Genomic DNA, 15403 nt, shown 5'->3' on the forward strand with positions numbered 1-15403 from the left:
GCTTCAAGGTCCGTTATTCCACGTTAAGCCTCACAATGTCAAGATGGAGTGAGTGGGGCAGACAGGATTATTCCCCTTTACAGTTGAGGAAGCTGCTTCAGAGATTTCCCACAGCACAGAGATCATCAGTGGCAGATCAGGGACTCATAACTTTGGGTCTGATGCTCCTTCCATACTGCACCCAGCTTCACTCTGCTGTACTGGGGTGTGTCAACCATTTATCTGTGGCTGTATCCCTCACCCCCACCACTCCCCACTTTCAGAGCACGCTTGGCCGCTCTGAGCACTCTAAGAGAAGTGTGGAGACTGCAACTGAGATTCTAATGAGACTGGGAAGTAGAAGACACCAATCCCAGGGTAGTGAGAAGAGTCAGCCAATCAAAACAGACTCACAGATGACCTCTTGAGTGTGGGGTGACCGATCTTGCAGTTCATGACCAGGACAGAAGCAGTTGGCTTAGGGTCATCGCACTGAATGTTTGGAGAAGGAGGCTGTTAACATAAAAGACGTTGTTTTGTTTTGTTTTTGACATTGATTTTAAACGGCAAAAAAAGGAGCAGATTCCTCACACCAATTCAACATGCCAGACACCTTGCCAGGAGCAAGGGACACAAATAAATCAGACTCTGTCCTTGTCTCCCTCACAAGCTGGGCAGTAAGGGCTGAATGCTAGATGGTTGAGGAATTTAAATACAAGGCCTAAGGAGCGGTTCTGTGAGAGCAGTACAGAGAAAAGCAGTAGAGAAAGATGAGGTCCAACTAGGAGGATTCGAAGTCTTCATGGGGAAGGAGACATCTGAACTGGGCCTTGGACCAATGCAGATTTCATGTACTGAGCCAGGCTGCAAGGCCAGCATGAGCCCAAGCACTGCCATGCAGCCTTTTTCAGCCATGCTTCCTCATCCAGACCACTGAATACAGAAAATGACTTGAGTAACTACTATTTTCTTAATTCTCCCAAGGATGCGGCATCTAGTTCCATTCTAGATGCTTAGATCATGGCATTCTTCTCATGTAATGGATGCTGTCTTAGCCCAGATAGCCTCAGACCACTAGGGACACAGTCGTAGTATGACAAAGCCAGGTTTGTTGACTCATTACAATGAGGAAAACTGCACTGTGGTGTATCTCACCAAACAAAGGAAAAGACAGTTATTAAAGGATTCTGGGGAAAGGTGGAGTTCAGGGGAAATGTAAACAAAGCAGTGTTTTGATAGGCCCAAAACAAAGCAGGGCTGTGCGTAAAAGGCCACTCAGCATCAGGTCTGGACTGCAAAGTGGACTCAGGGACCCATGTCCTTGGAAACTATTAAGGTGAATGTGGAAAGTTATGTGCAGAAACATTTTATCTTAAGCTCCAAGCCTCAGATGGAAAATGAGAGTGCTTCTCTTTGTCAAAGTGGCTTAGACTCTCCAGGCAAGAGTAAGATGGTTTCATAATTACAGATAAAACTTCAAACAGCAAAGTTTCTGACTGCCTATGATTTTAGGGAACAAAATTTCTCAGTGTTACAATACTTTACAGCTGCAGGGTGTTCTTGGAAGAAATACTGTTTCCTAGTATCTTGCAGCTGGCTTTGAGTCTGTGATCCCAGGCTGATGAAAGGCCAAGCAGACTCTTACTTTCCAGTCCAAGCTATTTTATTAGAGATTATTTCTCTCTCAGAACTCTAGTTAAGAAAGGCTGCAAGGGGACTTCCCTGGTGGTGCAGTGGTTAAGAATCCGCCTGCCAATCAATGCAGGGGACACGGGTTTGAGCCCTGGTCCGGGAAGATCCCACATGCCACGGAGCAACTAATCCCGTGTGCCGTAACTACTGAGCCTGTGCTCTAGAGCACGTGAGCCACAACTACTGAGCCCGCGTGCCACAACAACTGAAGCCTGCGCACCTAGAGCCCACGTTCCACAACAAGAGAGCCACCGCAATGAGAAGACCACATACTGCATGAAGAGTAGCCCCCGCTCACCGCAACTAGAGGAAGCCCGCGTGCAGCGACAAAGACCCAATGCAGCCAAAAATGAATAAATAAAATAAATAAATTTATTTAGGGGCTTCCCTGGTGGCGCAGTGGTTGAGGGTCCGCCTGCCGATGCAGGGGACGCGGGTTCATGCCCCAGTCCGGGAAGATCCCACATGCCACGGAGCGGCTGGGCCCGTGAGCCATGGCAGCTGAGCCTGCGCGTCCGGAGCCTGTGCTCCACAACGGAAGAGGCCACAACAGTGAGAGGCCCGTGTACCGCAAAAAAAAAAAAAAAAAAAAAAAAAAAAAAATTTATTAAAAAAAAAAAGGCTGCAAGCAAAAGGAGTGATTAGGCAGCAAAATAGCACCATTGAAGATTTTTAAAGCAGAGAATGATGTGATTGGATCCATGGCATATGGTTGGATTAGAGGGGGGCGGGAATCCATCTAATTAATAATCATTTAGTGGATGGACCAGGGTGAGGCCAGAGGCAGAGTTAGGAGGTTGCCATAACAAAGCAAGTATGCCAGAAGGGAAAGCCACGAGCAGTGTGGTTCCCAAACGCTGTCATAGTTACCTTTTGTATCTTCTTAAACTGCAAGTTTCTGGGGTAATTCAAAGCCATGCTTGTCATGTAGGAATCTTCCCCAGAGTTGGTTAGGCTAATGTTCACGCTCAGCTCCTTTGTGAGACCCACCACCAATTCCTGCCTGCACAGGGTAGGCAAATAGATAAATGTTACCAGTTTATTTAATCTGTACAAACCTCAGTGCAATACAACAGCACCTTTTAAACTAACTCCTTAGATAAATTGCTTAAAGGATACATTTAGCCTAGATTTTCTTCCCCTCAACATAAGCAAACATCTGGACTGCCATACCTCAGCTGCTGTGAGACATGACCATTCATGTAATGTTTACTATGTGTCAAGGACTGTGTTAAATGCTTCACACGCTCAGCTAATCCTCGTAATAACCCTATGAAATAGTACAGTTGCTATCTGTTCTATAGAGAAGGGATCAGAAGCCAAGGGAGGCTAACTGACTTGCCTGAGGTCCAGCAGCCTCAAAAGGGAGTTGGGAGAATTGGATCTAAACCCTCTTTCAACCACCAACGCGCTGTGACCCCAGGCAACGTACTTCGTGACACAAATTCATCCATCTCACGTACATTTACAGAAGACTTTCTCTGTGCCAGACACGCTGCTCGACGTGGGAGAAATAGCACATGGGGGACAGATGCTGCCCCTGCCCCTGTCTTGGCCTCAGCCTTCCTACCCACAAAATCATCCCGGCCCTTCCAATTTAAAGACTGTGGGTTAAAACAGGAATCTCTTCAGCCTGGAGAAGACTTGGGGACGTGTAAGTGCTTCTTTCCATCCGCTGAGGCACCATGGGGCCCCTCAGTAATTGAGACCTACAGGGAAACATATTAACAACAAAGAAAACTTTCTAACCCTCTGAAAGGTTCAAAGATGGAATGTGCAGCTCTCGAGAGTAATGTGACCTGTGTCTTGTTGTGTTGTTTTTGTCTTTATCACAGCTGAGAAAAGGATAGATTGGAGGGCTAGAGGGGGCAGAGGCAGAGCCTGTGTGGGGATCCATCTGGGAGATGATACAGGCCTGAAATCAGACAGTAGTAGTGGGGATGGGGATGGGGTAGAAACCAGAGGTGATAAGGCCGTGCTTGCAAGCAGCACAAAAACGAGAGAGGAGTCGAGGATGCCTCCTGAATTTCCAGCTTGGATGACCGAGTGGGGCTAGTCATGAGGGAGAGAACACAGGGGGAAGACCAGAGGGCGGAAGTTGATCAGATGGGTTCAGTCCAGGGCATGATGAGAGGTGCCCAGAGGATAGGAAGGCAGAGATGTTGACATGTCAGTAAGGTATCCTTTTCTAGAGCCCAGGAGAGAGATCTGAGAGTCACTGGAATATTTACCAGGGGTTCTCAACCTGAGGGCCGGGGCAGTTTCAGAGGGTCCCAAATGCAAACACCAATGTATGCAAGTGTGATCTTCTAGGGAGAAAGCTCTGTAGTCTCCCTTAGATTCTTTAGGAGATCCATGTCCACAAAAAAGGTCAAAGCCATTGAGACATTTGGTTGCTAAGGATTAGGTTCAATACTTTTGAAAAAAGAAGAGACTGCTGGCTGTGAACACTAGGGGGTGATGTAGGGCCAGCTGTTTCACTGTCTACTTCACAAGGACGTGGCTGGGAGGGCTTTCTCGGCTGTAATTAATTCCCTGTTAGAAACAACTGCGTCTCCTTGTTAGGCTGGCTTCCAAAGCACTCAAAAGCCTTGAATTGGATCCTTAGTGACTGAGAGGGGCAGCGCTAAGCCATCCACATCTGAAACACAAGTCCTGCAAATGTCTATGAGAAGGCTTACCAGGACTCAGAGAACAGTGCTCTTCCCCAGAGATGCCAACTCCGGCCAGCTGGCCATCAGTGCCATGTTACACACATAGCAGTAGGAGTCAGGGAAGGCATTTTAAGACCACCACATGTCCAAAACCAAACTCATGATCTCTTCCTCCCCACCCTGCCTTCCAAACCAATTCTTCCAAAAACTTCCCTAATTCAGTTCTTGACATCACCATCATTCTAGAATGCAGTGTGGTCCGACAGAACTTTGGCAGTAGTGAAAATGACCTATTCTGTGCTGTTTAATACCACTAGCCATATGCGGATCCTGAGCACATGAAATGGGTCCAGTGCAACTAAGGAACTAAAATTTAATTTTAATTAATTTCAATTTAAATAACCAAGTGTGACCAGAGCCTATTGTATTGGACAGCACAGTTCTAGATGCTCAGGCTGAAGCGTTGAGAGACTTCCTAGACCCCTCTCTTCCTCTCACTCCCCACATCCAATCTGTCATCCAATCCTGTGGGCTCTAACTTCAAAATATAACCACCTTCATTGCTACCATCCTGGCCTAAGTCACATCACTTCTCACCCAAGTTACTGCAATAGCTCCTTACTACTGCTCCGCCTCCACCTTTGCTCCTACAGTCTACTCTCAACACAGCAGCAAGAATGGTCCTGTTAAAGTGCATGGTCATGTCATTCCTCTGACTTCTCAGCTCGCGGTAAAAGTCCTCATGGAGATGCAGCCACGTATGACCTTTCCTCCCCTCACGTGACCTCTCCCTCCCTCATCTACTGCAACCATGCTGGCGTCCTGGCTCTTCCTCCCATCTCCAGGGCATTTGCAGGTGCTCTACCTTCAGACACCCGCAGAGTTCATTCCTCCACTTCCTCTTGCACGCACCCAAATGTCACCTTCTCCGTGAACATTCTCCTGACCCCTCTATTTAAAACTGCCACCCCTCCTCCCCCCGGCATTCTGTCCCACCTTCCCTGCCTTCTTTCTCTTCATAGTATTGATACATCTCATCAACACAAAGTTGACTTATTTATTATCTTCTCCCCCTAAAAGCACCAGAAGGGCCGGGATTTTTGTGTGCTGTTTACTGATGTATCTCTAGCACCTAGAGTGCTGGGCACAGAGGAGATGCTCCATAAATATGCAATGAATTAAGTAATCTGGTTAAGAGGTGAGCCAGGGAAGAGGTTACCTCTAACTGAGGTGGTCCTAGGAGTGAGAGACACTGAGTTCACGAAAATAGCGTGGTCCGGGATGTCCAGAGACCTGGGTGTAAGCCCACCCAATGATCATGTGACCCCACACAGGCCCTCAACTACTGAGTCTGCTGCCTCATCTATAAAACAGGAATACAAATTTCTGTCTTGCCTCCCTCACTGGGTGGGTGGGGAAGCAAGAGATAATACGTGCCGAAGCCCTTTGTGGGCCATGAGGGGAAGGGGGAGGAAGTGAGCGGTCCGTCCTGGTGAGGGGTTTGCCCAGGTAAGCCTTCAGGAGGAAGTTAACTGCAGAAAACGTGACGACTGGATTCAACTCACTGAGAGAGGGTGGTGGCCAACTGCAGCTCAGCGACACAGAACAGCTTATCCTTGCAGGCCTTCTCATGGGGCAGCTGTAACCAGACAGAGAGGCAGGGTCAGCCCAGGGACCCCGCCATCCCCGCCTTGCTTCATGACCTCCTTAGCACATTCCTGTCCCTCCTGCTGACTCTGAGAAGTGCAGGTGAAGGCTGACAGGCTAGGGTTGTGTCCACAAGGCCGTGAGAGCTGTGACTGTGACATTCCTTGGCTTGTCAGGGATGGGGATGTGCTTGGTCCTACAACACAGGTACCATGCGTCAGGCCACTGGCCAAGGTCAAAAATGGGGTGACCTTTGTGAAACGGTGGGAATGCCTGTCACTTTCATATTATGCTAATTAAGCAGCAACACTCACAACTCACTATTTTGAACATTTGGGGGAGGAAAACCCAGGTGAAGAAAAGCTTCCTTAGTCCTCTTAAGTAGGGGACAAAAGGGGGTAAATTTGGTAAATAACCAAATATTGTCAAGGTCCAGTCCTGTGAGGTCCTCTACCCCCATGGCTAGTCTTCTCTGTAGGTTAAATATTCCACCTTGCAATCTTGCCTACCCCAAACAAATTCAGAAAGTCGCACTGGGTCCAAAAGGCCCAGTCAAGGTTGAAAAGCTCCAGCTCAGGCTGAAAAATCAAGTTTTGTAAAGGAGCTGGTCTATTTTTTATTCTGAAGGAACCACAGCCAGCTCTCTAACTGGGGAATCTCTGCATTTATCTTCCCAGCAGCCAGTGACCATCACAGCAGCTTTATTAAACAGCAGCAAGGACTGTTTCCATGACCTGGAGCTAGAATGGGAGCCCAGAGCTAGGAAGAAAACCTTCTGCTTCCCAGAGAAGGGAGATGCAGTTCACAGGAGTCAGAGCTTGGAGCTCTATCTGACTGGGTCAACAATTGGGGGCAGGTTTCTTTAGTTTTGTTTTTAATACAGCCAAGCAGCCTGCTCTCTTTCAGCACGATTATAACACCCTAAGCTCCCAGCTAGAACTCATTCTCTGGAAACATCTATGTGCCTAACCTAACACCAAATCATTTCTCCTCATCCATTTTATCAGTGGGATGGTTTTTTTAAAACCTCTTTGCCAAACCATCAAACTAATAATTGATTAAGGTAAGAATCCTGAATGGATGTTAAACAGGATATATGCATAGTCTCAAAGCATCTCCCCATAAGATACTTATTAATTACAAAGGGAAATAGCACCAGAAATGGGACAAATGAACATGATGTGCCTCGGATACGATGCACTTAGAGGGGTGAGACTTCATTTCTGGGATATTCCTGCCCAAAATGCATAACCTGAATCTAACCATGAGGAAACATCAGACAAAGACAGGCTGAGGAACATTCTACAGTATAACTGGCCTGTACCCTTCAAGAATGTAAGGTCATTAAAGACAAAGAAAGATTGAGAAATTATTCGAGATTAAAGGAGACTAAACAAAAGTAATGCATTATCCTGGTCCAGAAAAAATTTTTTTTCTTTTGCTGAAAAGGACATTAATAGGACAACTGGTGGTATCTGAATAAAGCTTGTAGATTATAGTATTTCTTCATTGTAAATTTCGATTTTGATCATTGTACTGTGGTTATGTAAGACAGTGTCCTTGTCTTTTAGGAAATACACATTGAAGTATTGGGAGTAAAGACGCATCATATCTGTAACTAACTCTCAAATGGTTCAGAAATATAAATTTCTGAGACTACATATGTATATATGTAAGATATATATGAGATTTTGTATATATAGAGAGAGAGACAGAGAATAAAGCAAATGTGATAAGAGGTTAAAATGTTAACATTTGGGGAATCTGGATAAAGGATGGGAATTCTTTGGACAATTCTAACTTTTTAGTAAGCAAAATATTTCAAACTAAAGTTTTCTTAAAACAGAATATATATAATTAGTGATAATCCGCTTATTGACAAAACTTTATTATTAGCTCTCCCAGTCTTTTCTGAACTATCTGTCAATGCCAAATTTTTAAAATTTAGAAAATTAATATACTATTAGAATAAATTTGCCTGAAAAATTAAAATGAAAATCTTTGCTCATCGGGAACCTGATCCTCCCTCTTCCTGGGCAGACGAGCGATAGGAACAGTCACCCTGATTATGTTGTTCTCTTATTTCTATTTACCATTCGTGACTGATGCATTGGGTGTTAACCAAAACTGGAGCTGAAGGCTTACATAACTGAATTAATATAGAGCATTCTTGTACAAATATTGGACAGTTGTGAGCGTCCTATGATTACCTAGAAATATACTTCTGCTACCTGAAGCTTTTCTGTGCCAGCATGAACTACTTTTGGCTTATTTTTATTTTTGGAGGTTCAATGCATTCCAGCTAACTGTAATTATTACCTTTCAATGCTCATGTTATCACTTCTTTGATCCTGCTGATTTTTCTGTACCCCATAAGACTGTCTAAATGAATACTGACAGCATACCCCAGGGGGCCAGGGCCTGAGTGGGAACAAAATCTCCTTAGATATCATAGAATCAAGAAATTTTACTGTTTTTTTTCCCTCTCTGATTTCCTGTAGTTATGAGAAAAGTTTTCTGTGACACTATCCATCTGCTAGGGTATAGGTCTGGTGGGCCATTCAGCCTGAAGGCCTGGGCAGGACCTGGGCAGGCAGGTATGCCAAAGGGCATCCTCTCTGCAGCGCGGGGCAGGTGGGCTCCAGTCCAGTCCCCACACAGGACCCTCACCACACCGTTGTCAGAGACTCTTGCCAAGGTGGGCAATGTATTCATATGCTTCATTAAATACGTAGCAGGCACTTTTTGTGAACATAAAAGAACGAGCCTTGGGGGTGGTTTGGAGACGTGTATTACCCACCAGTGAGGTCCTGGGCAAATTAACACCATCTCAGGAACTCTATATCCTCCTTTGTACAGTGAGGGGCCTAAATGCTGTCTGAAGACCCTCCCAACTTTAACATTCTTTGAAGATAGGGGAGCAGGTACTTTTAGGGGGATGGCTCCCAGGAGAGTCTGGAAGTCTCTGAGTCACCTGGAAGATGGCAGAGGGCTCAGCATAGAAGTCCAGGATAGGCTGGGGATGGTCCCTCCGGCCCTCGGGGGTCTGGAGTTGGTAGCTGACCTTGACACTGATGTTGGAGAAGCAGTCCTCCTGACAGAGCTGCAGAGTCACCAAGGAATGCAGGGTTGGAGTTGGATGTGGGGGAGAAGATGACAAGGAGAATACTTTTAACTTTGATGCAGTCACAATAAGAAATAAACAATGAAAGTGGTAAGCCAGGATTCTGAAGCCTCTTCCAAATAGGCCCGGCTGTGAAGAGCACTAGGAAAATCTCCCTTGATCTGCCATGGCCTTGGGCACCGTAACTCCTTATGGTTCCTGCCCCAATCACAATGGGATTCTGGCCGTTAGGAGTTAAAAACTGGCCTGGGTTTTATTCAGAGTACAAAGGGGAGCCACGAAAGGGAAGAGTCACGGTCACATCTGTGTTTACAAAGATCTTTCTCCAAGCAACATGGAGGATATACTAGAGAAATAAAAACTGAAGACCAGGAGATAGGCTGGGATGCTGTTTGCCATTCTCTTTGTTTATTGAGCCTTTTTGCCAGGTGGGAGCTTTGAACACCTGAGAGTAGGTGAGCACGATTCCCAGGTGGAAAAGGTAGTTATGCTTTATTTAAGGAAGCCACAGATTTGCTAGAAACTCGTTCTTAATCCATTTAACAGTCAACACACATGGGAACAGATGTGTATTCAGAAGCATAATTTACGAGTTTATTGGACTAAATGATCCTTTTAGGTCCACAACTCTGGGTCCTGTCAGGCTCTGGGTCCTGACAAATACATCTTTCATGTCTCTAGGCACATTTGTCGGGAGTAAACTTTTGTAAATCACAACTTTTGTCTTTCTATTTCTACTTTCTCTCGTTCAGGTTTTCTGATGTTGACTCACGCAAGGGACCTCTGCCCCACTTTTATTATCAGGTGAGGGAGGGAGCCCTGTTATTTCCAATTTATTACCAAGAAAAATGTCAGCAATTAGAGAATTTCCCTCTTTGTCCAGTTTCTAGGAAGCTCAGAGATCTACTTAGCGTTCAGTTTCGGTAGGTTTCTTTTCTTTCTGGCCACTCTGCACAGCATGCGGGATCTTAGTTCCCAGCCAGGGATCGAACCCACGCCCCCTGCAGTGCAAGTGAGGAGTCTTAACCACTGGACCGCCAGGGAAGTCCCTCGGTAGGTTTCTTTAACTTGGATTTCTGGTACCATGACTCCCACCTCCCATGCCATCATGTGGTTTTTTTTTTGGCCGCATCGTGCTGCTTGTGGGATCTTAGTTCCCTGACCAGGGATTGAATCCGGGCCCTCAGCAGTGAAAGCACAGAGTACTAACCACTGGTCCGCCAGGGAATTCCCCCATCATCCGGTTCTTAATCTATTATGATTATTTCAGTTGCCTCATTTGTGTGTATGGGTACGTTTGCTTCATTGCATGCACCTCAGTTCTTTTCTCAACAATACAGACCCCTCTAGACTTTTTTGGAAACTCCTCCACTTACCTCTCCCTCTGTGGGAACCAGCAGGAAGGGCTCACAGAGACGGGGGCCCGTGCCCCACTCCCTAAGGGAGCTCTGACACAGCCTCTCATCTGAACACTGCAGCCTTTTCCTCTGCTTCACCACATCCACGTCCAAAGTGAAGTTCAGAGAGGTCTCTTTGAGGCCTGGGAATGAAGACCAGGTCTTCCTGATGAGACTGGGATGGGCAAGCCCCAGACAGAGGGCCCTCCCATGAGTCCCTCCTGAGTGGTGCCCCCACGTAGGCACTTCCCCAAGTTTCTTCTTCATTTCAAAGGTACTTTTCTCATGTCTTCTGGCACCCAGCTAGGGTCCCTCAGTGCACCAGCCCCAAACCTGGAGCAGCACATCCCAGGGGCTGAGTCAGTCTTCCCTAGGGGAAGAAGCGCTTAGGGAGGAGGCTGGGATTGAGGGGGGAAATGAGGAGGAGCAAAAAGTCAAGGAATGGAGAGAGAAACCACAGAGTAAAACCTGAGGACAGCAGAGCTGGAAGCACCTTGTAGCCTACCTGGGCCAGCTCCCTCACTGTGGAGAAAAGAAACCAGGGCCCAGAGAGTGAAAGACGCCCTCCCAGTGTCACACAGCCACCCAGCAGCTGCCATGCGGGCTCTGTGGCCTGAACCTTTCAGCCTATACAGCTGGAACGGATAGGCCTGCCCTTTCCTAATTAACAGATTTGATCATGGGCTCTTGCAGGAAAGCCAGCCCACCTGGGAGAGTACATTCTGACCTGCAGGAAGACATCCCCAGGATTGTTACTGAGAGACTGAGCCCTGGGGACGGTTGCTGGGGGGTTGTTCTGGCGGGGATCTCTTGGGTTGGCGGTGAGCACCTGGGCTGTGAAAGCCATGCCTTCTGGAAGTTCTCCCAACCAGTGCCAACTAAGGGGATGGGAAGGGAGGCCAGGCCCCCGGCAGGTTATCCAATCCCCCTGGGCCAGGGAGACACGGTGAGCAGGGAAGGGGAGAAGATGTAAATCAGGGAGAAGGAGGACAGGCACTTCTCAGGAGCCCTACGCACACACACAGGCGTGGGCACAGTAGGTGGAGATGGAAAAGTGCCGGCCTTTTTTGAGTCTTCTTTCAGAAACTCAACCCTTCAACCCAAGCAAGGGATCCAGTGCCCCTTTTCCCAACAGGATCAGAGAGACCCCTTCAGAGTGTGGACTTGACAGCAGATCACCCTTTTCTGGGGCGGTTCCCATTAAATTGAACCTAAGGTCAAAGGAGCTAAAGTCTAACAGAGGGATTTCATAACACCCCGCCCCCACCCAGCCCTCTTTTCCTGCCCCCCACTGAAGCCAACAGGGACTGACCACAGCACTGGACGGGTCAGCTAGGCTGCCTGTTACCTGACTCAGCAGCTGGGGACACATAGCTGATTTCAAAACACAAAGTCACATTCACGTTGCTGTAGAAGCCAATGGGCAGTGCCTTGGGGGTGAAGGTCATGGACAGCTTCAGACGAACCACAGGTCTTGAGCTAAACAAGACAGCAAAGAGGACCATGAGAAGGGACCACAGGACTTCTGGATCGGTGCCTGGGCTCTTCCTTCATTCAGTGAATATACATTGAACACCTCGCTTATGCCAAGTGCTATTCTGAGTCTTCAGGATACTACAGGGAAAGAGATAAGCCCTGCTCTAGTGGGAAAACAGAAAACAAGCAGATAAACAAGAAGAAACAGGAAAATCCTATGTACAGGAAATGCTATGATAAAAATAAAATAGGATTGGGACTTCCCTGTCAGTCCAGTGGTTAAGACTCTGTGCTTCCATTGCAGGGGGCCCGGGTTCGATCCCTGCTCAGGGAACTGAGATCCTACATGCTGCGCAGTGTGGCCAAAAAATAACTAACTAAAGAAATAAACAAAATAGGATAAGGTAATAGAGACTGGGGGCTACTTAGCTGGTGGTCAGGGATGGCCTCACAAATGAGGAGACATTTAAGTTGAGCTCTGTTACCGAGAAAGAGCCCGCTCTGTGAAGATCTAGGGGAACTGCGTTACAGGCAGAAAGCACAGCTGATACAAAGGGCCTGTGGTAGGAATGAGTTTGCTTTGTTTGAGGAACACAAAAGTCAGCATAACTAGGGCACAATTAGTGAGACAGAGAGTAGTAACTAGTGGTGGGGATGGAGGGGTCTGCAGGGCCAGGCCATGGTAAGGAATTTCGATTTTACTCTAAGTGGGAACCACTGAGGGGTTTTGAGCAGCAGAATGAAAGGGTCTCTCTGGCTGCTGTGTGGAAAATGGAGCACAGGCAGTGAAAGCAGGGAAGGATGCCATGGCAGTGGTCCAGGCAAGAGGTGACAATGTTATGAACTACTAGGAAGTACTTTGGAGGTAGAGCCAACCAAAACTTGTTGGTGGGATGGCAGAGAAAGGAAAAGGAGGAATCAAGGATGACTCTTGGGTTTTTATCCTGAACAAATGGCACCCTTGGCTGAGATGGGAAGCCCAGGGAGGGGCAGGTGGGGAGAAGGAAGGGCGGGTGGGAATGAGTGCTTTTTTTTTTTTTTTTTTGGCTGCCCCATGGGGTTTGTGGGATCTTAGTTCCCTGACCAGGGACTGAACCCATGCCCTCTGCAGCAAAAGCACCGAGTCCTAACCACTGGACCGTCAGAGAAGTCCCCTTTTTTGTTTTGTTTTTTTTTTTTTGGTGAGTCCATTTTTAGACATGGTGACTTTGCGATGCCTGTGTTGAATAAACAGCCGAGTCTGGAGCTTCACAGAGAGCACAGGGCAGACTGGTGCCCCGCCAGATTATTTATAGCCATGGGACTAGATCACTCACTTAGGGGTGGGGCACAGAAGCTCTGAAATTAATAATAGTAGTCATAGCAGCCATCACTGAGCACCGTGCTAAATACTGTGCATAGATCCTCTCAGTCCTCATAACTCTGTGAGGGAGGTGCACTGTTATTCCCATTTATAGATAAGAAAATTGGGACTTAGAAATTCTGTCCAAGGGCACACCGTTAAGTGCAAGCTGAGGTTCAAACCCGGCTGGGCAGAGCCGGCGCCCTCAACCACTGCACTTACTCCCTCCCCTCAGCGCCTGGTGTCTTCACGAGGTCACTTAGGGCAGGGCACCTGGGTGAAGCTGCCACAGCAGACCCCTACCGGAGCACAGCCGCCCGGCCCAGAGCGCCCACGGCGATGTCAGCAAGGCCGTCGCCACTGAAATCTAAGCCACCTGCCACCGACGTGCCGAAGTACTGCAGTCCTGGGGCCACCACTGAGGCTCTGATCCTCTGTGGATCGAGAAGCACAAGGTGTCAGGGACGGAGAGGGGTTTCCTTTTGGCTTAATTCAATCAGCAGACTACCCTTTGTCCCCACCCCAGGGAGCCATCAGCCGAGGAACTGGAAAGAAAACGTCAAGGTTCTCCCAGGGAGGCTTGAAGGGGGGTGGGGCTTGACAGGGAGAAAGGACAGCAGGGGGTGGGGAAGAGTAGGGTCGTCCCAGGAAACAGTCAGGGGTCAGTGCAGTGGGCACAGGGAGTACTGGGCACAAGCAGTCCTCATGTGGGGCTGAGGCGAGGGTGGCTCTGAACTACGTTTCAGAAACACCACTGAAGGAAGATGGGGAAGAGGAAGGAGCCAGGGCAGGGGTGGTGGGGATGGAGAGGAGGGGCTGGATTTGGGAGACAGTAGCATCTTTAGGAGGCAGAGGCTGATGCGTTGAGCTGAGGTCCGGGATTAGCCCGGGTTTCTGCTGTGAGCAGTGGAGGGGTAGGGCTCAGAGGAGCAGCAGGTCTAGGGGGAAGAGGATGCTTTCAGCTGGGCATCCTGAGAGTGAGATGCTGGAGGCCATCCAGGTGAGGGGCTCAGGAGCAGCTGGACACACAGGACTGAAGCTTGGAGAGAAACTGCAGCTGGATGTGAGTGAAAGTGCCCATAAAAGATGTAGCGTGGAAGTTGGCAATGGATTCCTGGGGGGTGAGAGCTAGGCTTGGGGTGGGGGGAGGGGTTGGGTGGGAGACGGGAGCCAGAGAAGGGACAGAGAGAGGAAAGAGGATCTGAGGCAGGTCCGTGGTCAGGAATGCCAAAGAAGGAGGGAGTCACAGGTCAGGAAAGTACATGGATGTTGCCACAACCTCTAGCCCCACTGGAAGGGTCTGAGGTGAGAACCTCCAAGTGACTTCTGTCCTTCAACCCTCTGGGACCTGCCTGGCACTTAGGACTGGAGCTGGCTTGGGTCTCAGGCCATCATATCTGGGGAAGGTCAGAGTCCCAGAGTAGAGGCAAGAGAGAGCCCTGCGGATCACCTGTGGCTGGTTGGTAGAGAGGTCAGCCAGCTGGTTGACAGAGTGTCCATTGTAGATGTACACGCTGCCGAAGCCTACACCATCATCTGCCCCAAAGTCTTCCAGGGGGGCCCCGATGGCCACATCTGTGAGCTCATCCTGACTGATATCCCCCACGGTCGCCATGGCAAAGCCAAATCGCGCATAAGTTAACCTGGGGTGGCCACTCAGCGTGCGTACCAAGGAGAAGGAACCATCCTGTAAGGCAGAGAGGCAGCTCAGCCCTCAAGACAGGGATGCGGGGTGCCCACCCCACTGCCACCCCAGGGAGTATGCTCGAGGACTTGTTGATTCTGATTCTCCAGCAGGGAGGGAGCCTGTGGCTCAGAAGAGGCAAGAGACCTTCCCAAGTCTGCACAGTGAGTGAGTGGTGAAGCTGGAGTCCTCCTGCCTTGCAGTCCAGGACCAAGAGCTGCAACCCTCTGCTCCCATGATTGGGGTACTGGGCTGGCGATCAGGAGGCCTGGCTTCTCGCCTTGGCTCCACCACACACTTGCTCTATAAACTGGAGCAAGTTTCAACATCACTGAGCCTCAGTTTTCTCATCTGTAAAATGGGAGTAACAGCTACCTCCCATAGTTACTGTGAGAAACAAGTGAGATC

General features: G+C 48.5%; 1 protein-coding gene across 1 annotated transcript in view; it reads right to left on the minus strand.

The window, feature by feature from the left end:
• ITGAE (integrin subunit alpha E) overlaps nt 1–15403 on the minus strand; it is a 55546-nt gene that overhangs the window by 12983 nt on the left and 27160 nt on the right. Inside the window, exons 15-22 of the mRNA XM_065898045.1 lie at nt 14762–14998; nt 13615–13745; nt 11842–11972; nt 10473–10636; nt 8947–9075; nt 5891–5964; nt 2542–2674; nt 394–492 (exon numbers count right to left, since the gene is read on the minus strand). Coding sequence (XP_065754117.1) covers nt 394–492; nt 2542–2674; nt 5891–5964; nt 8947–9075; nt 10473–10636; nt 11842–11972; nt 13615–13745; nt 14762–14998 — 1098 coding nt within the window. The remainder of the gene's footprint in view (nt 1–393; nt 493–2541; nt 2675–5890; nt 5965–8946; nt 9076–10472; nt 10637–11841; nt 11973–13614; nt 13746–14761; nt 14999–15403) is intronic.

The sequence above is a fragment of the Phocoena phocoena genome, chromosome 19 (genome assembly GCF_963924675.1).
Source record: "Phocoena phocoena chromosome 19, mPhoPho1.1, whole genome shotgun sequence".
In the NCBI taxonomy this organism is placed as follows: Eukaryota; Metazoa; Chordata; class Mammalia; order Artiodactyla; family Phocoenidae; genus Phocoena; species Phocoena phocoena.